Source organism: Terrapene carolina, unplaced genomic scaffold, assembly GCF_002925995.2.
Source record: "Terrapene carolina triunguis isolate 2854851 unplaced genomic scaffold, T_m_triunguis-2.0 Scaffold231, whole genome shotgun sequence".
In the NCBI taxonomy this organism is placed as follows: Eukaryota; Metazoa; Chordata; order Testudines; family Emydidae; genus Terrapene; species Terrapene triunguis.
In genome coordinates, this window is record NW_020664582.1 from 4314426 (window position 1) to 4338251 (window position 23826).

The 23826-nt window shown below is 44.1% G+C and overlaps 1 protein-coding gene across 1 annotated transcript; it reads left to right on the forward strand.

The window, feature by feature from the left end:
- The first annotated feature begins 279 nt into the window (after nt 1-279).
- EIF4H (eukaryotic translation initiation factor 4H) lies at nt 280-14687 on the forward strand. The gene is made up of 7 exons (XM_024207633.2): nt 280-379; nt 7392-7576; nt 8718-8782; nt 8896-8995; nt 9718-9783; nt 12255-12416; nt 12644-14687. The coding sequence occupies exons 1-7, from the start codon at nt 324-326 to the stop codon at nt 12778-12780; spliced, it is 771 nt and encodes a 256-aa protein (XP_024063401.1). The 5' UTR covers nt 280-323; the 3' UTR covers nt 12781-14687.
- The last annotated feature ends 9139 nt before the right edge of the window (nt 14688-23826 follow it).

Below are 23826 nucleotides of genomic sequence, written 5' to 3' on the forward strand. Positions count from 1 at the left end.
ATTGACCCCTATAGCGCACACAACCTGGGAACTGGGAGAGGCAACACATTAGCCCCTATGGTGCTGCCACAGGTTGGGGGAGAGGTGGCTGCGTTGGCTCCTGTGGTGGTAGCACAGGCCGGGGGGGGGGGGGGGCGGCAGCAGCCCCATGTGCCATGGGGGTGACTTTTTAGACAGGCAGTACGGCGGGCAGCTGCCGCAGGGCGGGGCATTTGGCGCAGGCAGCGGAGCGGGCAGCCCCGGCCGGGCCCCCTATATAAGTGGCGCGGGGTCCTACGGGCGCGGCCCTGTCACGCTCGCACGGGGAGGAGGCTGAGGCGGCGATGGCGGATTTTGATGCTTATGACGACCGGGCCTACAGCAGCTTCGGCGGAGGCCGGTGAGCGCGGGGGGCCGGGGCTCGCGCGGGGGCTGGGCCCGGCTGGCGGGGGATCCCCGGGGCGCGCGGGCAGACGGGTGGCGCTTCCCTTCCCTGCGGCCGGGATGGGGGAATGTTGGACCCCCCGCCCGGGCCAGGGCTGAGGGGACGCGTTGGGGCTGCGGCTGGCCCTGGCTGGGGGCTGACATCGCCGGGCGGGCGGGTGGCGCGTCCCGGGGGCGTTGGGGGCTGGGGGGCAGGAGGCCCAGGGCGCAGCGAGTTTCCGGGGCCGGTGGGCTGGGGGGGGAGGGGGCGATAGTGGGGGGAGGGGCGGGAAGAGCTGAAAGGCGTTTAACGGAGCGGGGGGAGGGGGGCGCAGCTCCGGGAAGAGCCGGTCCCGCCGCGGCACAGCTCGGTGGCGGAGCCTGGAGGGGACAGGGGGGCGAGGGCAGGGGGGTGGCTGCGCTTCCGGCGGGCGCGGGCTGGGTTGCGGGCAGATGGGTCTTGTGGGGCCTCCTCGGCTCAGGGACTCTGCGGAGGGGGAGGAGCGTTGTGAGGCCTGCGGCGGCGAGAGAATGGGGCGGCTTTGCGGTCTCTCCGCGGGGCGCGGGAGGGGTGGGGAACGCGCACGTGTCACGTGTTGTCTGCTGAGATTTCGGGGCTTCAGGGCTCGGGAGTTGGCTCCTGAGTCTGCGAACCCCGGGGGGTGGGGTTGCTTCACTGAAAGAGTTGGGACTGCAGGGTGACATTCGTGGTAAACCTGTCTCGTGGGGCTGCCTTACTCCCCGGGAGTGCCTTGTGCTGTATTTCTGGATCGTCTCAAAGCCCTTCTGGAGAGTAACAGGAGTTCGTTAAGTTTGTCTGAAATAAAGTGGCTCTATTGCCTTTAGGATAACATCATAGTCTACTACTGCATGCTGCAGGAGGAAGCAGGTGGCATTCCACTGTTATGCAGGTTATTCAGGTCAGATGGCTTAATTAAAATGTGTCTTGCTTCGGTTGGGCCACAGATGTGTATAAAAGGGGTATTCTGCTCTTATTTTTTAAAACCCATCTTCATTGATAAAATATAATACCATGCAATAAAACACTTTGAAATATCAAATTTACTTTCCACTAGTCACCTGTGTTATTCTTGCCCTTCTGTCAGTGTCCACAGTGAAAATTGGCTAATTAGTTTCAGTTTCTGGTTCCTGTGTGCTAGCACATTGTCTGAATAATAAGCGATGCATAGAGTAGTAATAATAGAAACAGAAAGTCAAAACAAAACCCTGCATTTATTATTTAGAAATATTTAAGAGAATGTCTAGGTTTGTATATTAAGCAAACTAAACATTGTGCCTGAATGATCAAGTGTTCTTGTGTTTCTACCAGGGCTTTGGAGCTGTGCTCTGACTCCGCTCCAGCTTCAGGCAAAAACCTGCAGCTCCGCTGCTCCGGGCTCCGCTCCAAAGCCCTGGTTTCTACAGCAAAAATCTCTTGAAGGCATCAGCTTATTTGCGATTCCAGTACAATTGCAATACTTTTTAGCCCCCATTAGGTTAGAAGCTTATTTGACAATGACTTAAAATAAAACTCACTATTTGTTGTATCAAATCTTGCTATTACCAGATAACGATATATAACCTTGGTAAACATCCGAAGGTTCTGTAGAAAACTCATGAAATGAAAATGAAGTTAAAACAACTTCAGTGTTCCTCTTCCTCAGATGTTTCAAATAGTGTTCAGATGGCTGAAACATAAGTATGTTAATCAAATAAGCACAAAGTTGGAGGGAAGGAGTCATATGATATGTACAAGAGGAATTCACTTGTATTAACATAGGGCCATGCACTCCTGTGGTTCTCTAGAGACATGACAAGTTTCTGTCCTAAAAAACCTGAAAATCTAGATTAGATTTAACAAACGAAGGGACAGTCTGTATCTCTTAAGCAAAGGACAGCTTAGTCTGCTTAGACATTTTTTGCATGAAGCTGAAATATAAAAACATACCTGGCAGATCAGTAAATAAATCTTTGGTTGAGGGAATACGTTACTTTTTAATGTAATGGAGCCTTGTTCTTGTGCCTGAAACACTGAACTCTCAATTTAGTAAAGTTTTGTTAATGGTTGTGCTACTTTAAAACATTGCATCATCTCTTTAATTGTGCCTAATTGAGAGCTTTTACTAGTTTCCCAATGAAAATGACTGTTAAGTCACTGCTGAGTCATAAGGCTTTGACATCATAAATATGATGAGCGTACCAGGTTACTGTACTCCTTACTCCAGTCTTCCTTATATTTTTGTTTTAATAGAAAGAAAGGATTAATGGAAATGAAGTTAAATCTTATTCTTTGCAATTCAAGTTTAAGGCCTGTTTCTTAAATTCAGAAATGATCTCTTCCGTTATTCTACCCATTTTATAAAATAGTGTATATAAAATTGTTGTAGAAACTTTGCAAAATCATCAGTTGAAACATGATAGCTACTGTATTGATAAGGTATATCCAAAATCATATCTGGTTGACCTGGGGCAGAGGGGGTTCTCAAACTGCGGGGTTGGGGCAGAAGGTATTCTGGGCAGGCTCTGTTTAAATCAGTGCTTTACTGTTTTCAGTATGTAGTGAGAATTGCATGTTGATTTTTTTTATCAGTATATGTACTTGTGTGGCGGGGTGAGAGCATAAACTGTTACAGACAGGAAGGAGGGATGCGATCCAATAGGTTTGAGAACCATTGACTTAGAGGGAGAGCATTGTTCACCGAATACCAAATAGAGATCTGAAACTTGATTCTAGAGAACAGATTATTAGATGGTAAAATTCTCTCATATAAGGCAAATCCTTCTGATATTTTACTTTCATCAGTACAGGTAGGCAGCTGGTATTCTGAGATCACTGCCTTTCCTGGTGACTAGTATTGTTTTACTGTCTTTGTGTTCTGTCCCCTTTCAGTTGCATCTGTCTACTGTTTCTTGTCTTGTACTTAGATTGTAAGTTGTTTTGGGGCAGGATCTTTTTTATTTTGTTCAGAGCCTAGAACGGGAGGTGGGCAAACTACGACCTGCGGGCCACATCCGGCCCACAGGACCCATCCTGCCTGGCCCCTGAGCTCCCAGCTGGGGAGGCTAGCCCCCAGCCCCTCCCCTGCTGTTCCCCCGTCCTCCACAGCATCAGTGCCAAAAAGTTTGCCCACCCCTGGCCTAGAACAATGGCACTTTGGTCTGTGACTGGGATGTCTAGGTACTACTGCAGTACAGATAAATAAACTTTGTCATGTCACATCATGGCAAGGTGGCAGTCTCTACAGCCTAGTGCAGTGGTCACCAACTGGTCGATTGCGATCGACTGGTTGATCCAGGAGCTTCTGCCAGCCGATCACGATCTCCGGCTGCTAAAAGTCCGGTGGCACAGCGGGGCTAAAGCAGGCTGCCTGCCTGCCCTGGCCCCATGCTGCTCCCAGAAGCGGCTGGCATATCTCTGCAGCCCGGGGGGCGGGCACAGCTCTAACCCCCCCCACCACCCCCACCACACTGACTCTGTGTGGGTGGCACTTGCAGGCCCAGGGGGGAAGGGTGAGCGGGTCTCTGTGCCCTGCCCCCGCAGCTCCCATGGGCTGCAGTTCCTGGCCACTGGGAGCTGCAGAGTCAGTGCTGGAGGGTGGGGGCAGCACGCAGAGCCACCCAACAACTCCTCCTCCCTGGGGCCGCGGAGACATGCTAGCCGCTTCTGGGAGCGGCGTGGGGCCAGGGCAGGCAGGGAGCCTGCCTTAGCCCTGCTGCGCCACTGACTAGGAGCTGCCTGTGGTGAGCGCCTCCCAGATGGAGCCTGCACCCATGCCCCCTCCTGCACCCCTACCCCAACCTGGAGCCCCCTCCTGCACCCAAACTTCCTCCCAGAGCCCACACCCCTCCTGCACCCCAGTCCCCTTTCCCAGCCCAGAGCTTGCACCCCTCACCCCCTCCTGCACCCCTGCCCCAGGCTCAGCCCAGAGCTCCCTCCCACACTGTGAACCCCTCAGCCCCAGTCCAGAGCTTGCACCCCCTCCCGCACCCCAACCCCCTACCCCACCCGGGTCAGTGAAAGGGAGGGGGAGAGTGAGCAATGGAGGGAGGGTGGGGGAATGCAGTGATCAGGGCTGGGCCTCAGGGAAGGGGTGGGGTAGATCCTGGGTTGATCTTAAATTCAAAAAGTGATCTTGTGCATAAAAAAGTTGGAGACCACTGGTCTAGTGGAAGCAGGTTATTACAAATTCCTGCAAAGGACACCATGTTTTAATGGTCTTGCCAATTGTAAGTTTTGGAAGTAAATCACTCCTTTCTTTTGTAGCCTACCTCAGTTCATTTGCATAGTACACTTTTGTATAGGGTGAAATAGGTCATTGAGGTGGCAAATAGAATATACATGGTGAAACTTCAAATACAAGCTTGTAGTTTTTGAACAAATATAAGCATAGCTCTATTGCTACCAACTTTAAATAGGGTAGGCAGCAGTGTGCAAACATTTTTATTTATAGAGATGAAATCAAGGGAGAACCTGATGCTAACTTGGCAACTGGGAGTCAGTGCCAGTTTGACAAGCAGACTACACATGTAGCAGCAGACATCTGGGCAAAGGACAACGTTTGAAAGAATCCAGTAACTTGATGTAGAGGTAGAAAGAACACTGCTGGGACAGTACCTGTTTATACTTTCATTTAAACTGTGTTCCTGTTTCAGGAATGGTATAGTAAGCAATATTGAAATGCCAAATGCACTTGGAAATCTTGAATGCCAGTAAGTTGAGAACCCCATTTGAAAATCTAGCATTCTTTGCTTATTCCCTCTGCCTTTCCCCTCTTTCCCAAACTCATTCTATTAGCTGCAAACATGAGAATGGCCAATAAGGTTTGGCTTACCTTTAGTCCTACAGTGAGACCGATCAATCTGTAGCCTGTGTGCTGCTTTCTGGTACACATCACTAGAGAGAGAAGTCTTGAGCAATCTCCGTGCTATTGATTCTTTTCTTCACCTGTAGCTTTCTCCTGCAAGAACTGTTGTCTTAATACTGCCTAGAAAATAACAGTTTTGACATTAGGTCACCGTTAGGCCATCATGCTGCAGCCTGAAATGAACCCTATTTATGATCTCATTGGGTTTATTGGGAGGTTGCCGAGTAAACTTGTCATATTAAATGGCTGTATTGTGTCTTTATAGCCTCTGGACAGTGAAATGCAGTTGACTTGACAAAAAGTTCAGTAGAGCCAAGTTCTAAACAGCTTTGGAGGAAAGTTTGTTTTCTAAGAACCTGATATTAAAATTGTTGTCTTACAGGTAGTTTGAGTGGATGTTTCTCCAATCTCCAGTCCTTTCTACATTAAGGAAATTCAGACTGGTGTAACTGCACACAGTGCAACCCCCAATGTAGATGAGCTTGCACCAGTGCAAAGGGGGATCTTACACTGGTACAGCTTAATCTAGTAACATACTGGAGTTAACAGTCTAAATTTCAATAGTCTAGAAATGATAGGTAAGGGGCAGTTGAGTTGATCTATTGGTCTAAGGTTGGGATTTTCAAAGGAGCATAAAGGAGCTGACTGTTGTGCCTAAGGAAGTTAGGTGCCTTTGAAAATCACACTCTGAATTAAGCTTTCAACTACATTCTATATTCAAAGCATAACAGTGGGTCCTGTAAGTCTTGTGTTAGACAGTACAGGGACAAACTGCTATAATCAAAGATGCAGTGTTTCCCCTCAGTTTTCACCCATTGCTTGACTTTCCTTGATTACTGAGTATTCCTTTGAGTATTTAATTTTCTTTGACAGCAGCAGGTGCTTGTGATATTGCAGGTGCATCTTGATCTGACCTTTGAAAAATAACCTTAAACGGTTTAAAAAAACAACAAAACCAAGACCATACTGCAAAAACATAAAGATACTAAAATGAAGGTATAAGTGTCAGATGTCCACTGTAATAAGCACTAATCTGAACCTTTGTGCGTTCTCTGCGGAAGTCAGATAGACAGACTTCCCCTCACCAGTATTATCTCTATTTTTTTACATACATGTGTGGAATGAATTTTGTTATGTGCACCAATAAGTAGGTGATGTGGTGTGGGTGGGGCTGAGGGGTTTGGAGTGTGGGGGGTGAGGGCTCTGGGGTGGGGCTGAGGGTTGGGGTGCAGGGGGGTGAGGACTCTGGGGGGGGCTAGGGATGAGGGGATTGGGGTGCAGGAGGGGGCTCAGGGGATTGGGGTGCAGGAGGGGGCTCAGGGCTAGGGCAGAGGGTTTGGGGGATGAGGGCTCCGGCTGAGGGTGCGGGCTCCAGGGTGGTGCTGTGGATGAGAGGTTCAGAGTGCGGGAGGGGGCTCAGGGCTGGAGTAGAGGGTTGGGGTGCAGGCTATGGGGTGGGGCTGGGGATGAAGGGTTTGGAGTGCAGGCTGACCGGGGCTGCGGTGGGGAAAGAGGCCTCGCCCCCACCCCCCCCCAGCCTCCTCTCTTGCTGCAGCAACTCGGGGCCAGGTGAGAAATGCCTCACTGCGGCAGCTCCGGTGGGCCGGGCCGGGGGAGAGGCTCCATCCTCTCCCTGGCAGCTCTGGTGGGCCAGGGCCAAGGGAGGGGCGCCTCTCCCGGCCTGCCTGCATGGCCCTTGAGAGCCTGCTGCGCGGCCATGCAGCTTACAGGGAACGTAGCCCCTCACCCCCCAGAAGTGTTTCCTCCCTTCTGCTCAGTTTTGAAGCGTACTGGTGAGCAGTGTCCATAAGCTTGCACTGTAGTTCTTAGGGTAGGTTTCATTCCCCATGGCTATTATTAGTTTGACTTTAACATATTTGAGCTAACCAGTGTTTCTTGCATTAAAGTGATGACTTTTCATAAAGCCAGTGTCTCTTGGGAAATTCATATTTAGTATTACTTAACCTTTTGAAAGCAATAGAAAGGAACTAATATTTTAAGAGCTGGGATCATCTCAATGACTAAAAACTACAAGCCAAACAACAATTAGAATGTAACTACTGCTGCTTAACCACTCTGGAAGTTGTCCAAGTGTCAGAGTTGTAATTCTGTGTTTCTCATTAGGTCTCGTGGTGGTGCTGGCCCTGGTTCTCGTAAACAGAAAGATCTGCCAACAGAACCCCCTTTCACAGCATATGTGGGAAATCTACCGTTCAACACTGTTCAAGGAGACATAGATGCAATCTTTAAGGATCTCAGTGTAAGGAGTGTACGACTAGTCAGAGACAAAGAAACAGACAAATTTAAAGGTGGGCACTTGTGTGATTATTTTTTTTTCTTGCATAGCTATAGATGATTAGTAAAGGGTGGTGAGACTCATTAGGTTTGCACAGATGCTTTATCTTTGAGGGTTCTAATCCATATTTTTAAAGTAAATAATCTGACAAATTTGAATGAATCTTCTCATGCATGCTGATGACTTTCTGTGGACCTATTGGCATCTGACATGACTATGAATCGAATGAACACAAACAGCATTAACCTCTCTCAGATGGATGACACACAGAGACATGAACTTCATTTGCAGAAAACTGAGGTGACATGGTCCAGAACAGTAAATATTTCTGCTGCCCAACACAAGGGATTTTGGAATTTGGATTCTCATGCATTTCCCTTGCAAGCTTTTTCAGGCCATGCATATTTTTAGTAATTTGTGCCACTGACAGTGTTCTGAGAACAGAACTGAGACTTCTGCAGTATTTAAGCACCATGAAACCTAGACAAATTCTACTGATCCTTGATCCTTAGATCAACTCAGTTTCTAGCTCCTAGGAAAACTCACATGGGTTTCAATTCTAGTTACTACAGGAAAAGGATAAACTGCAGAAGGGGGTTGCATTTCATGAGGGCAACCAGCTTAAAAGAAAAGATTCTGGCCCCCCTGTTTCACCACTAAGATATTGGCATCTTTCTCCCTCAGCAGCTGCCAGAGTGGGTAGCCTGTGTATAATCTAATGATGTTTGGAGCAGGAAGAAAGTTTATAACTTCAGGAAGGAGAGGATTTCAAAAAACAGAATGGCAAGCAGAATGGTAGTGTTAAGGTGATGTTAAAATGAATTGGATAATAATGTTACTTTGGCATTTAAAATAATCAGGATTTCAGCCCAACAGATGCTGCAGTTAATCTTAGAAAATTTGGGAACAACTAATCGTTCACTCCTTGATCTGGTTGAAAACTTTCTACTTAACTGTAAAATCTGAGAAATGTTAAACTTAATCTATCACGAGAACCTGCAAAATTAAAAGCAAGTAGTCTCTGACATGTGCATGCCATCTATTAGTTATATACAGCAGAATTACTCTTCGTATCCCTGCTCTTCACCTTTCTAGGTATTGATGTGTGTTCCCACTGTTGAAGCTTTTTTATTAACTTCTAATTTTTCTTACAGGATTTTGTTATGTAGAATTTGATGAGGTGGAATCACTTAAGGAAGCCTTGACATTTGATGGTGCAGTAAGTATAACTCCATTTATGTTCCTAAATGTAAAGACAAGCAGAATGTTAGAGTTCTTTGGCAATCCAGTTTGGCAAATTCTTAGAGGACTCTCCCCTCTTCTTTTCAATAGCTCTTGAATGACCGACCACTCCGAGTGGACATAGCCGAGGGCAGAAAACAAGACAAAGGTGGCTTTGGCTTCAGAAAAGGTGCCGGGCCTGATGACAGAGGTGACTTTCTCTTACTTAAATGGCAGTTTTAAAATGTGTTCACATTTTTGATTATAGCTGTATAATGACCATGTAGGGTGAAAACTACCTGACATTTGAAGAGCAGGCATATGGATAAATTTTCCACTCAGATTAAATGTAAAGTAGAAAGGAGGCATACTTCCGTTTAGCCCAGTCATTGCTGCTCCTTAGTTGTCTAGAGGAGTAAATAAACTCCATACTTCCTTGAGAGCTGGATGCATTGTCACTCCTGGTCCAGGAAGTGAAACCACAATCATTAGTCCAGCAGTCTGGCTCTCTATGCTTTCTCATGGGATAAAAGATGATGAGCAGGCTAAGTCAGTATGAGAAGATACAGGCTCAATGACATTCATCAAACATCCTGTGATAAATTGGAGTTCTTACTTCCTTCACCACAGCTTCTCTGAGCTGGATTTCTAAGGGAGAGTATTTTAAACATTTCTACATGGTTGTGTTGCATTAGAGAGGCTTTGTCATCAGCCCTTCCTTAATTCACTTGGAAAGCTCTCACTTTGGAAACTGTTTTTGTGTATATCTAATGGGAGTAGGCAGCATTGTGACTTTATTAAACTGTACAAGGGTTTTGCACCAGATTAATTTGGCAGTTTACGGACTAGAATTCAGATTTTTTTTTCCCCCATTAATCATTCTCTTGCATAACTTTAGAGCTGACCACAATTGTGACATGGTTTTCTTTCTAGGAATGGGAGGAGGTCCTCGGGAGTCAAGAGGAGGTGGATGGGAACCTAGAGATGACTTCAGTTCTGGTATCCGTATTTATGCTCCTACTGACAAACTCCTGCATTTCTTATGCTGCCTATTCATTGACATGCCTACTACATGGGTCCCATAACTGCTAATTAAGTATCAAATTTATAGATGTAATATTTGTAAGCCAATCTCACTTAGGCATCTAAAGTGAGTTAGAACAGAACTTTCAAGATGGAAGGTTTCCAGTATCTTTGAGAATAGTAAGGACAGGGATGCTAGCAGGATGCATGGAGTAACCTTAGTTCTGGAAAAGATAAAATGATGCCTGTGGTTCAGTGTGAATCTGCAAAATTGATGCTTCCTTTAAAAAACTTATGATTAATGACAGTTGGAGTATTCCCTCATAATCTGTGACAAAAACAAACTAACCAGCAGAGTACATGTCTAAATAGGAGCAGAAGTAGGTACTTCCTGTGCAGAAAATGATGCATTTAACTTGCATAAGATAATTACAAGTTGATATTTATTTTTGCTACAGGTGGGAGTATGTTCTCATCTTTTCTTTCAAATACATTGAACAATCATGATTTGCTTCTCCAAAAGAAATTGTCAAGTCTGAACGATTAAAAATTGTTTTCCAGAATTTTTTGTTTTTTTTGTAATGTAGTTGCAAGTAGCTTCAGATTACAGCTTGTAAATAGCAAGTGACAGTGGATGTATTTTTCATGTTTTTGAAGAGTTGATAACTCTTCTTCATCCAGAAAACCCACCTACTTGCTTGGATGAGATCATTTATAACCACCTGATAGCTGTTGATGGTCCTCTGTGAAATAGGTTGATGCGTTGAATCCATTTTCTGGTGGGGAGATGTTATGTTGCAAAATGGACAGTTGTCAGTCCCTGCTTAGAATTGAATGGACATGCAAACTGCACAACCTGCTCCTAATAGTATTAGTTCCTCCAGGGTGAAGCTAAAGCATGATATTGAGGGGAAGTAGGAGAATCTTGTAATGCCACTGCTCATACAGTGTACTCTAGCTAGAGTTCTGATATCCAGGTCTTAGTTTTGTGCCTTTCACTAGTAATTTCCCTTTGAAAAAATGGAATCTGTTCCAGCCAGTTAGATGTTGAATGGATTCACTGATAAAACCATCAACCCAATCAGAAGGTAGCCTATTCATGAAAGTACAGTTTACTTTTTAAAACTTGCACTACTTGGATAAGCTGATCTGATTGAAATGCACAGCAAGTCATATATCTAAGCATTTCAAAATGCAGCAGTTCATTTATTAGTTTAAATGATACTCTTTTAAATGACACTCTTCTGCGCCCAAATACTTACAAGTCATTAAATAACTGCCACTGTAATTAGTTGTTGCAGAACCTTTGTCTCTTGGGGCACTGCATTGGTCTAAAACTTGTCTTCCTTAAACCTTACTACTTCTGCTCTGGTGAAGGGGACTACCTTATCATTCTAATTCAAGCGATTTAATAATAGGGGCAAGATAGCTTTCAATCCCAGGTAACACCTGCAAGATCTCTTAATATGCTTCCAAATACACTTCGATATTCTGATAGTTATGAAACACTGCATTGGGAGATGTACTAAACTTTCTAATTCCTGACGAATGTGAGAGAACGCTCCACCGGTAATGTGGCAGAATTATTTGCTGCCACAAAGGGTGGTGTTTGTATAATAATCCTTTTCTGATGTGATTTCCTCTCCTCCTGCCCCCACCTTCTTCTCCTGGTTCTCTCTACTGCTCTCTTCTCTTCGATATAAAAATCACAGGGAGGTACTCTAAACCTCATTAACATCGTTGTTAATCCAGTGATGTTTTTCCCCCAATGTTTCTGTATTACACGAGGAAGAGGCTGATTATTTAGTTTCTTGAACTTTAGTCTTTGGAGACATGCAGTCAGTTTCACGCTATCAGTAGATTACTATTGTCTGGCTTTGCTTTCATAGTACTAAATACTGTATATGCTTCTCTGCTCCCTCATTCCTTTCTTCCTCGTACACTTGTACATACCCCATGCAAAAGCTGCCTCCGCTTCTGTGGCTAGCAAGGTCAAAGTGCTTCTAAACAGAATGCCTGTATTAGATCTTTTCAGTGGTGTAATGTTCAGCCCTCTTCCCAGATTATAGTGGTTGTGATTTTAACAGTGCCTTCACTTGCTGTTAAGAACTCATGTCCAAAGCTCAGCTGACGTTTTGGTGAGCATGGTATATATATCTACATGGGTAAATAGCTTCTGAATCCAAGACAGCCACATGGTAATGTTACCAGTTCAAGTGGAAGTTTTAGGGGTTTTTTTCTAAAATTAGTTTTGGCTTCCTTCAGGTCTGTGAAGTGATCTTTGATTCTCAGTGACAGATAAATTGTCTCTTACATAAAATCACATTGCAGTATTTGGACTAACGGCAGTGATAGTTGCACAGCGATCAAGTCATCCAGATATGCATTGTTAAGTTTGAAGGTATGACAAAAATATGCTCTCAAAACTCAACATCTTCCTTCTTCAGGCTTCAAAGATGATGATTTCTTGGGAGGCCGGGATAGAGGAACTCGTCCTGGTGGAGATCGTCGAACAGGCGCCCCCCCAATGGGGGGTGGTGGGACTGGTCGCTTTAGAGATGGACCTCCCCTTCGTGGGACTTCCATGGACTTCAGAGAGCCAACAGAAGGTGGAAAACTTGTATATTTTGCACTAAGTATCTCCAGTAAAATTAACCTTTAACCTTCACTCCAAATTTAAAGCTAGCACTCTTAACAGGCAATATTTTTATTCTTGTCCCAGAAGTAAACTACATAGCTCTGCAAAAGTGATGCATATAATAATATAGCTGAGCATTTCAAAATTGTTCCTCAGCATTTCGTCCCTCTTTAACATCTCTAAATATTCTCTTTCCAGAGGAAAGAGCACAGCGGCCCCGACTTCAGCTCAAACCTCGAACAGTTGCTACTCCCCTCAATCAAGTAGCCAACCCTAACTCTGCTATCTTCGGTGGAGCCAAGCCCCGAGAGGAAACAGCAAAAGAGCAAGAATGAGCTTGGGGCTGAGGGAATGGGAGTGGAGGGGCTGGGGGCGGGCAGGAGAATAAGTAAGACAGTACAGAGTGACTAGCTCTGCTGGAACGTCTACCCTGCAGTTACCATTCCTGCCATCTGACGCTTGTCCTCTTTGAAACCCAAAACACAGAGCTTGTGAATGCATGTCAGCTGTTAACAAGTGGTTTTTAGTACGTTCTTGGCTTTGCTGTATCTAGTGCCTGCTTTGTGCTAAGTTTTCCCTCCTCTGCTTTTCCTTCCAAGCAGCACACTGTTTCCAGCAGGGAAATCAGTGGCTGCTTCCACCATTGTGGCATCCTCTCTAGACTAAGGTGCTGCTTCACTTTCTCTTTTCTGAGTTTGTTTTACTTTAGAAGCAAAGGTTAGACTTAATTATTATCCAGTATCATTTTCTTTTGATGTCCTCAGTGCTCCTTTTCTGACCTGCATGTTTAGTTCTGTATTGCTGTGGCTCTAAAGAGGTAAACTGAAGAGTCCTAGCAAGGTGAACAGTATCAGTAAGCTATACAGCCCTGACCTTGTAGAATTAGGTACCATATGCAATGGTGAAGAATAATACCATGTATAACAGTAGAGCTCCATATAACTAAGAGAACAAATTAGATTGTCCTTTCCAACCGTAAGGGAAAATATCTCTTCTAAACAGATAGAAGTAAAAGAGAAGAAAGATCTCCATTGAAAAATCTGTGTATAGTGCACAAGGAAATCCTCCGGGCTGACTGTACCTTGTAATTGATTTCACCAAACCACTGTGGCTGTCTATGTGAACCATTAAAGCACTCGTTTCAATAGGCATACTAGATGGGAAGATGCATCTGCCATTAGGTTTTGCAGTGTGCCATCTACTTTTAGCTCCCCAATGGTATAATACTACACTCTTTTGAACTTGCAGATTGGTGCTATAAAGCGGTGCCTGTTCTAGCACATTACTACTGGCTGGCTCTTTCTGCTTACTATTTCTTTAAGTTTTACATGGTTGGTAAATTTTTAAATGAAGTTTCTACAAATAAAGTTGACTTTTTATTTTTGTTTTGTTTAAGGAGTGTATAATTTGCCACTCTTTTTGCCTTCAGCCCCTATATATCTTTGCCCATTGGTGTAGAGCTGACAGATTAGTCTCTAAAATGAACAGGATTTAAATTCTTTACCTTCATTTCACTCCATAAATTCTGCTTTGTACTGCATAGAGATTCAGATAATGGTTATCTCCAATCAGATAGGTAGTAATAGCTGCATCTCTTTGAATCTGAATTATTTTGTTATCAGTTTTGATGGAAGAGTGTGGGGAAGGACATATTGAATAGTGGCAGTGTTACAAAAATTTTGAGCTGTAACACTCTAAGAAATATTAAGTGAAGACTTATCCAGTGCATGAAAAGTACTCTTGGGTCCCAAACACCACTGCTGAGAATTTTTAAGTATCAAGCAACCAGCTTACCAGAGTACCTGCAAGAGGCCAAGAGTTTTGGAAGTACCAAATTCACTGATAGTACTGGATTTTTTCCTTACTGTTACCTTGTTAACATCAGAGTCTCAGCAATTTACAGAACAATCCTTTTTTCCTTCCTTCTGTCTGTCACTTAAACTGCTTCTGAGATAAGAACCATTTGTCTAACACTAATACTTAATTTAAGACAAAGACATGCATTTGTGTGGTTGTATTCCAAACCAATAATAGCCAACGACCTATTTGCATCTTCAATGTGGAAAAGATTTTAAGAACAAAAAAACTCCCATATAAACTCACTTCTACTCAATAAAGTTGACTTTTAAATGTAAAAAAGGAATTCCAAACACTTAACACATTCTGCTTCATAACAGAAAGTAAATTTATGAATATGGTATTTTGTGATGATCTTTTAAATAAAAGAAAACATTAAGTAATATTTAATGCTCATCTTTATTTCTGAGTCTGCTAAAGTTTTTTAGCCCTCTGCAACATTGCATTAATTCTAAAGTTGTGGTCAGCCCATTTAAAATAGGGAAACTATCAGATTAGATGTTCATGTAGAATGGGGTGTATCTTACAGTAGCAAAGGAATTTCTTCAGTGGAGAGGTATTCTTGTTTAATAAAGCATTGGGAGCATATAAGAATGGCATAAAACTGATCAATTAGTTTGCAAATACAGTAAAAATACTTGTGTTTAAGTTCAATGTGAATAAAACAATCCTAATTTTCTTTCTCTGCCTTGGGCTGAACTCCATTGTTGGAGTAGGAAGTAAAGGATACTAGACAGATGCAGAAGTGAAAGCTGCAATTCTTCTAAAAGTTTGATGTCTCTTGGTTTAATTCATTTTAAATTAAAAGTTTAGTTCTGTTCCTCTTACAGAGCATTTTATTAAAGTGGAACAAGTGAACAGCCTTAAGTGGACAGATTTCTGGACTGTTACTAGAATTTATCTTATCTAATAGGACACAGAGGTCTTCTCACACAGGTCAGTACTCCAGTGAGAGGTCTTTTTCTCTTTGCACTGAGATAAAAGGTGTCTGGGCAAGACTGGGTGAACTACTCGTAAGCTTAAGCAGCCTTCAGCATGATGGCTTCCTCATAAAGAAGTCTATTCTGTAACTTGACTTTGTTGAAATGAAAAATTTACGTGCCTGTTTTTATGGGGTAGTTTGCATTGTTCTAACATTGCAATAGGTTCTCTTGGAGATTGGTTAAAAATACAGAAGCATTTCAAATCCATATCTTCAGCAGAAAGTGGGAAACATGAGAGACTTGGTGTTTTGAGAATCCTAGTAGCATAACTGAAACCTGCAGTAGTTGGAGTTCTTAGGTGCATGTGAAAACAAGGATTCACTGTACCTTTTCTGCCTTTTTTTGTGGGAAATCTGGAGATAGTACATAAGAGCATCTAAATTGTACTGAAAAAATACCATTCTATGTTGATTTATTTTACACTTCACTTGGGCTTTTTAAACTAAGTACAGTGTACTAATAAATCGCATTTAGTTGAAGGCAACCTGTTTTTCTGAGACTGCAAATAGTCCCTCTTCACCAATGGATCAGTGGCTAGTGTGTTCTTTTAATGCATATTTCTGAGACAAGAGTCCTTTGGTGCAGTTTGTAGCAGCATTGTAACAATACACGTTAGTCTGAGATAAACTTGATACCTGGTTTCTCCGAGTATCCAGGGTTACTATTCCTCTGCTCTGTCATTCAAGTGGCAGGATGAAACCTGTCAGTCACCAGGCAGGGGATTTGGGGTCTTCAACCTAGTGAAATATTCTTCAGAACTGGAAGTAAACTTCAATGTTGGAAAACAGTAATATATTGAATGTCTCCTAACTAAACACTATAGAAACATAATTTATTACTGAAACGAAATTTAAATATCTTGCTGCTGGGCTGGATCACAGTGGCAAACCTGAATATCCAGATAAATCAGGTATCAAATGTATCTTCTGATGCAGGCTCACAAGTCGTCCTACTGGGGTTTAACAGCATGCATCCCATGGCATGGACTGAGCTTAACTACAAAAGGAGAGACCATCAGTTCTACTCATGGATTACTGAAGTATCACAGCATGCAGTGTCCTATTCAAGGCCACATTTGCCGTGTCCTGGACATCTGCCTTTTAGTGTCTTGTTGGTGTTTTAGTGTCCTGGAGATAACATGCCTTTCATTGGTTAGCTAACTGTAGGTACTGGTGGTGCACCGGGGTAGTTTTATGAAGAATATTTGTGTATATGTTCAGCTATTGTAGAATCAAGTATCATTTTGGAGGTACCCAAAAGCATTCAGTTGGTCTCAGCTTTGAGATTTTAATTCTGAATATAAAGTACTGATGTTTGTATTTAATTCTTAGAAATTTCCTCTGTATGCTTGGATACCAGATTGCTTTTCACTCTTAAGACAGAGCTAAATTTGCAGTGATTTGTAGTAATCAACGTCTTATCAGCCTCGTGGCTAAATCCCAAACATTATATGACATTTACCCAGGACTATAGGGACTCAAAAATCAGTATTTTAATCTAGATGACACTGAAAGCATCTGTATGTTGTACCACCTTACATTGGCCTTTCTGGTTACTGATAACTGGCTCCACATGACAAACTACATGTTCAGCTTATTTTAAAGCAAAGTACTTTAATGGGCAGGGGACTACAGCAGAAGCCATCTTGAGCTGGGAGAGGGATTTGAAACAATGTAGAAGTATACAATGACTCACATCAGCAGTAATTTAATCCTTTAACACTAGAAGCTTGACACAGCTGGCTTATATGTTGTAATATTGCTATCCTTATGACAATACTTCAGGTTTTTCTAATTGGCCTTGGTATTCTGTTCCACCATGGTTCTTGTACCTTGCTGTACTTGCATTGCATAGAATTGTCCCATCCATAAAGGGCCAGGTACTGCATTTCTGTTGTCTTCCCAAAACTGTTGATTTAAAGAGGAAGTGAAGAGGTTCATAAGGAATGCAGTACTGGTCCCAGGATTGTATATGATCATGAATGTAATCAATTGTCAATGGGTCTAAACTAGTAGTCCCCAAACTTCTCAGGGACATGACCCCTTTGCCCCTGTCTGCACCCCCCCCCCCCGAGTCAGGGCTGGGAGTGGGGCCGCAGCTCCAGTGGGGAGTTGGGGCTGAGGCTGGGGTTCCTCCATGCGCCCCACAATTTGGGGACTTCTGGTCTAAACTGTAGACCATTTTTTTAAAAATGCCAATTTCACACAGCAATGTTTACATAGGCCATATGTCTAAAGTGTTTGAGGGATAGGTTGATTTTTATGCTGCCAGGCTGACTCACTTTAACACTGCATGCTCAGCTGCAAGTTAAAACTTGTAACATTGGCTTCCCTGATACTTCTGTTCTACTCCAAGCAAAACATCTCCATGGGCTTGAAGTCTTAGTTTTAAGCACTGTTAAAGAAACGTATGTGCTACTTGGAAACCCACAAGCTCTTACGTAAAACTCTAGGGTTGGTGTTTAATTTTGTTATCTTTGCCACATGTAATGTCAGGTTGTTTCTGCCTACCAGTTTCCAGCCAGGTTAGTGTCCAGAGTGGTATCTGAGACTGGATGACTTGTGCACACCTTGCTTCCGAGAGCTGCCGCTTTATTCTAAATTTAACCAAAATCAGTAAGTACCTCTATAAAGTCCTGCAATTATCTCTCTACTGTAACAAATGTGTAACTTGTATGGCTGTAAACAATCAAATAAAGCATTCTACCCTTGGTAGGGTTATGTGTTCCAATTTAGAAATGATTGTCTTGACCATAAAAAGTGAACACTAGCATGGGAAGGCCCTTTGCCAGAAGCATCCTAACATTAAGTGGTGTACAGTAGCCTTTGTAAGTATAAGGTGGAAGGTTAAAATTTTATGCAAACTTTCATGTCAAATTGCTACACAGCTCCTATAAATGACTGCTAGTCTTTATTTTGCACTTAGCTCTTCTTTCCACTGGGTGGTAGCATAGCGTACATCTTCAGCCGCAACCTTGCCACTTAGTTACAGCCGCGCTGAGGTCAGACCTACAGCATTAAGGTAGGGAGAAGGGTAGGCTGTCGGAAATGTTCGCTCTTCCTTAGCTGAGGCCCGTGCAGTTGTAACCTCTGTTCCAAGCTCATTGGGCTAGAGACTTTGATCAGTCATTCCTATTTCTATATGGCATATAAGGGGTATCAGCCAACCTTCCCAGGCAAGGTGGTTGCAGATTAAAATCCTTCACTCTTGAATCATTTAGGTCTCCCAATCAGAGGGTGGATTTTCAATGGCACAAATGCAAGTTGGATGCCTACTTCCGATGAGTGCCCCTAGCAATCTCCCCCAGTCGATAGTTTCTATGTGGCTTTAGAATACAGAAGTGATGTGAACTGGCACAATGTGTACAAGGCAGCACTGGCCCAAAGGAGCAACCTGTATAAACTTGCCTAGAAAAACCGGACATGGATACAATTTAAAAAGTGTAATGGACTCTAGGGTGGCATCTGAGGCTGGGTCTGCAGTGTGAGCGAGGGCTGTGCTTCCCAGCTCAAATAGACGTTACTTGCTCTAGCTTTCAGCGAGCTCGCCTGCTAAAACAAGTGTAGCTGCGGTAGCATGGGCCCTGGCGAGCTGCAACCCAGGCTAGTCACCCTGAGAACAAACCCAGCCGGATACCGTGTGTACAGCCTGTGCCACTGCTCGCTGCCGTCCTTTCTACTGTGGTTGGCTACCCGCTTTTGACTTGAGAGCTAGCGTGAGTAGGTTTACTTGAGCTGAGAATTGCACCCTTAGCTTCGAGTGTCGATGTAGCTTGAGTAATTTATTGCAGTTGGTGGCAGCGGGAGCCTCTACCACTGACTTTTAATCAGCCGTCCTTTGTACCAGCAGCTCAAATCAGTGGGACACTGGATTTGTGTGTGTGTGTGTGTGTGTGTGTGTGTGTGTGTGAGAAAACTGGTCTTGCAGCCTCAAATATCAACAGAGAATAACCATTCACCAACTTCCTCTCAGGCAGGAAGAAGGCTGCCAGCCCTCCCCAAAGCTTCTGGCTTGCAAAGACCAGAGTATTCGGCTAGCTTGTCTGCTGCTTTGTGTATGTGCTCTGTTCTGATGAGTAGGACTCTTGAACAAGCCAAGGCCTCATCTTTCTTATTCCCTTGTTGCAGCTAGGCCGTCTCCTCATTTTCAGTCCCTTTTAAAGGCACCTGCGTTCTTTGCAAGTCAAAGTCGAGATGGCTAGAAGTAGCTAAACGCTTAGAGGAGCCAGTATCTTGGAACTTGCCAACTGTGCAAACTAGCCTCTTGGGCGCAGCTGTCATGTTTGGTAAATAGTTTGCTTTTATACCTGACCTTACTGTTGAAATAATTAAGTTAGTTAGAAATTAAGAAAGTGTCCCAATATCTAAAACTAAAAGCAATGTAGCAGGGGAAAAGAGAGTCTACCTGCAGCACTGGGGGAAATGCATGCCACTTGAATCCAGCAGGTGTCTGTTCCACCATGGCACCTTCTGTTGTCCTTTACTTCTGGTCAGTGTGGTTGTAAAACACTGCCATTCCATTGCAGTGGCATTTCAAACCTATGCTATCCACGTGAAAATGGCCACATAAGCTGAAAACTAGCAGAAAATGGGGATGCTGGTATAAAGTACACCTATATCATTACCACAGGGGTATGCCAACCACCAAAAATAAAGAAATAAAAAGTCATCTCTAAATTGGAGAACTGTCTGTATGCCTACTGTATCCTTGTCACATACAATCATAATGTGAATGGAACCGCAAATGGAATTAAACACTTCTGCTTTTAATATTGAAGAAGACAGAAAACCAGCCATGATCTTCAGTCTAATTATAGAACATACAGCTATTGTGGTGACTACACTTGTAAAATAACTTCTTCACTTCCCTCCATGCAGTGTTTACTAGGCCTGTAATAATGGGGACTAGAATAGGTTGTAATTTAAGATTAAATAGCTATGCACAGCTAATATTCTAGTAGATTTTTCAGAAAAATCTCTGGAAAACCCCTAAGAAACTGATTGATAGCTAAGAGCTCTGATTAAAATCCTTATTTTATTTTGGAAAAAAAACCCATTCAAAGTTCTATTACTCAAAACCATATCCAAAATTATGCACTAGGGTAAATAACCTCATTTAGTATCTGTGACTAGTGACCTCTTAATGCCACCAAGCAGAGTCCACAGGGGTGCATAAGGGTCCCAGGGATCCCTAGGTTTGGTATTGAAGTTTTCTGAAAGCTTGTGTCACACTGATCATCATAACCTTTGCTCAAGGTATGTGTGGATTATATGTAAGGAGATCTGTAGATATATTGGAAATTATGGTTTTTAAGGCCTTGTAGTTAAAGGCAGGTGACCCGTAGTGTGCCTGGAGAGTCCCCCAGACAGAAGGTGAGATGCTTATCTCCCTAGCTGACCATTGTGTGTCTTAGGCCTTGGCTACACTGGTGCTGTACAGCGCTGCAACTTGCTGTGCTCAGGGGTGTGAAAACGCCCTCTCCCCCCTCCCCCCCGAGTGCAGCGCTGTAAAGCGCCAGTGTGATCAGAGCCTGCAGCGCTGCAAGCTACTCCCCTTGGAGAGGTGGAGTACATACAGCTTTGGCAGCGCTGTGAATTCCCGAGTGTAGCCAAGGCCTTACACAGAAGTCTATTAGCATAGTGAGTCAAATGCTAATGAAGAGATTGTGGTGTTTCAGAAGGAATAGGTAAACAGAGGAGGGACTCTGTTTTATAGAACAAAGGACTGGCCTAATATAACTAGGGGTGCAGAGCGAGACCTGGGCATCCTTCTGTGAAGACAAGCTCCCGGCAGGCTTTACCTTATGAAACAGGATATCAGCCATCCTGGTTGAAAAATGCTGTGAGAAGGACTTCGGGTAAGCAGTATCTTATTAGACAAGAGGGGGCATCTTGTTAGTCAAGTTTAGGCACTAGAATGCATGTTATGATTTGATTTTCTATGTAACACCGTTTTCCAATATTTGTTTGCTATCCTATGAATCTCTGTTCTTTGTTAAATAAACGTATCCTTGCTTTCTCTGCACACAAATCTAAGCACGGTGTGTTAAGTGAAGCTGTGTTCTAAGGTGTATCTAAGCTGCCGTGATTGTTCCCTTGGGAACAGCGGGTCTGGTCGTTCTGTGGGTATTTAGTGGAACGGGAGGTGGACGCTGCAGGGGGCTGCGGGGAGGACGCTGGAGTTGGAGTATGTCTATCACTAACCTGTATGAGGGATGGGCTGAGAGGGGAAGATTTGTGCTGCCTGTGGCTGGGAGAGTCAGGGAGTTGAGCCGTGGCAGGCACAGATAAGGCTCCCTCACGCTACGGGTGGGTGGTAGTGAGGTGCTCCTGGGTACCCTTGGGAAGCGTCACAGAACCATCCCCTTAATAAAATGCAGCATAATCAAATAAGCAGACCAATGCTCCATTCCTTGCCCTGCTCCTAGGGCGCGTTATCTACGAACATGCATGCTGCTTCCAGTGTGGCCTTCCACAAATCTGGATTTTACACAGTAGCTATTTTGAAAGATACGTGGGGAAAAAACTACTTTTCGGCCCAAGATCAGAGTTCTGTATAGGCTTAAATATATTTGCATATGTTCATACACGTATATTTGCTAATGTAGTTCTATTTTTTCTGATGTTAACCTGGCTAACGGCGTTCCTGACCCAAAATTGGGGAGCTGTTTCAATAAGGCATTGTGATTGAAAAATGCCACCCTCTGCTGAACGTGTGCACAAATCCCAGGTTGTTACGACAGATACTGCATGCCATCACTGTTCAGTGTCCTGCTTAATAAACCCCTCCCTCTGCTGAAAAACATCCGGTAGGTGTGAAAATATTAAAGCACATACAATACAAACACAATTGCATATTTGGGAGATATTGTACATCAATGGAAGGTGCTTTACAACATGGTATATCCAATAGATTTCTTATTAATTGTATTTCTTAAATGTGTGTGGATGGGTGTATGTTTAGTGTGTGTGTGTGTGTGTGTGTGTGTATATTTATACACACACTTTGTTCCTGAAACATGAAAATGTGCTTCTATGGAAAAATTGAGCCAGTAACCCTGCCGAGAGGGTTCATAAGTCCTTCCACATAGAATTTCTGCTTAATGGCAATCTTCCAAAAAAAAAAAAAAAAAAAAATTCCTCGAGCATTGTAGAAAAGTTCAATGGAATAAACTATGACCGTGATCTAATTGCAGGCTTCCAATCTGGAAAGCGCTGCCGAAGCTGGAAAGGAGGGATGTGGTTAAGGCACTGAACTGCAATTTGGGTCTTGGGTCACTTAATTGTTCTGGGCCTCTGTATACCCATATGTAAAATGGGGATGGCAGTGCTCTCTTTGGGCATGGCTACACTTGCAGATGTAGAGCGCTTTGTGTTAAACCCGCCTTCGGAGAGCGCAATAGGGAAAGCGCTGCAGTCTGGCCACACTGACAGCTTCAAGTGCACGGGCATGGCCACATTTGCGGCACTTGCAGCGGCATTAGGAGCGGTGCATTATGGGCAGCTATCCCAGCATGCAAGTGACTGCAACGTGCTTTTCAAATGGGGGGGGTGGAGCATGACAGGGAGTGTGTTGTGTGTATGTGGGGGGAGAGAGTGGGTTTTTGGGGGGCTGAGAGCATGTCAGCATGCTGTCTTGTAAGTTTAGACAGCAGCAGACCCACCCTCCTCCCCGCCTCTCTCTCTCTCTGACACACAGCATTCCCAGTAACGGCTGGCATGTCGGCTGTCAGAAACGGAGCTTTGAACGGGCATTTCCGCATTCCTACAGGAGTTCAAAACAATGACAAGAGTGGCCACTTGACTTAAGGGGATTATGGGATGTTTCCGGAGGCCGATCAGAGCGCAGTAACGCAACACCTCGTTCACACTGACGCCCGGGTGTTGTAGCCAAGGCGCAGCGAACGTTATTCCTCTCGTCGAGGTGGAAACCAGGAGCGCTGTAGCCGCGGAGTCAGAGCGCTCTACGTGCCTTGCCAGTGTGGACGGGGAGTGAGCTAGTGTGCCCCGGCTCCTTTATTGCGCTGTAACTCACAAGTGTAGCCAAGCCCTTTGTCTCATCTGTTTAGACTGGTGGCTCTTTGAGGCAAGGACTGTCTCTTCCTATGTGTGTAAACGGCAGCTAGCAGGCTGGGGCCCTGAACTCAACTGGGGCTTCTAAGTGCTATTTGTAATACGAATAATAACAATTGTAACGAATTGTGTAGCTATTAATTCCTGGTACTGACTTGCTGACCAAGGAGAAATAACTTGCCGGCACTGATTTGTTTAGGGGCAAAAGACAATTTTTGCAGCACTATTTCAGTGTAGAAACAAGCTCTGCCAATAGGTGTATTTAGTGTGGTTTGTTGAGTCTCTTCCCCCCGCCCAACGAACACAAAATGAAGTGTTTGAGTGAGAGCCAGCTGAGATGAGTGTGTGTCAAATTGTGTGTTGATTTCTTCATCAGCCAAAGGGGGTTGTCCAGCACAGAACGGATGTCGGGTTTAGTGATTCAGATGGTGACAGGAAACCAGAGACCTGCTTACAGTCCCCATGAGGA

Coding starts and splice junctions, on each gene's coding strand:
- EIF4H (XM_024207633.2), top strand. CDS start 324: ATGGCGGATTTTGATGCTTATGACGACCGGGCCTACAGCAGCTTCGGC. Junction 380..7,391: donor AGCAGCTTCGGCGGAGGCCG/GTGAGCGCGGGG, acceptor GTTTCTCATTAG/GTCTCGTGGTGGTGCTGGCC. Junction 9,784..12,254: donor TAGAGATGACTTCAGTTCTG/GTATCCGTATTT, acceptor TTCCTTCTTCAG/GCTTCAAAGATGATGATTTC.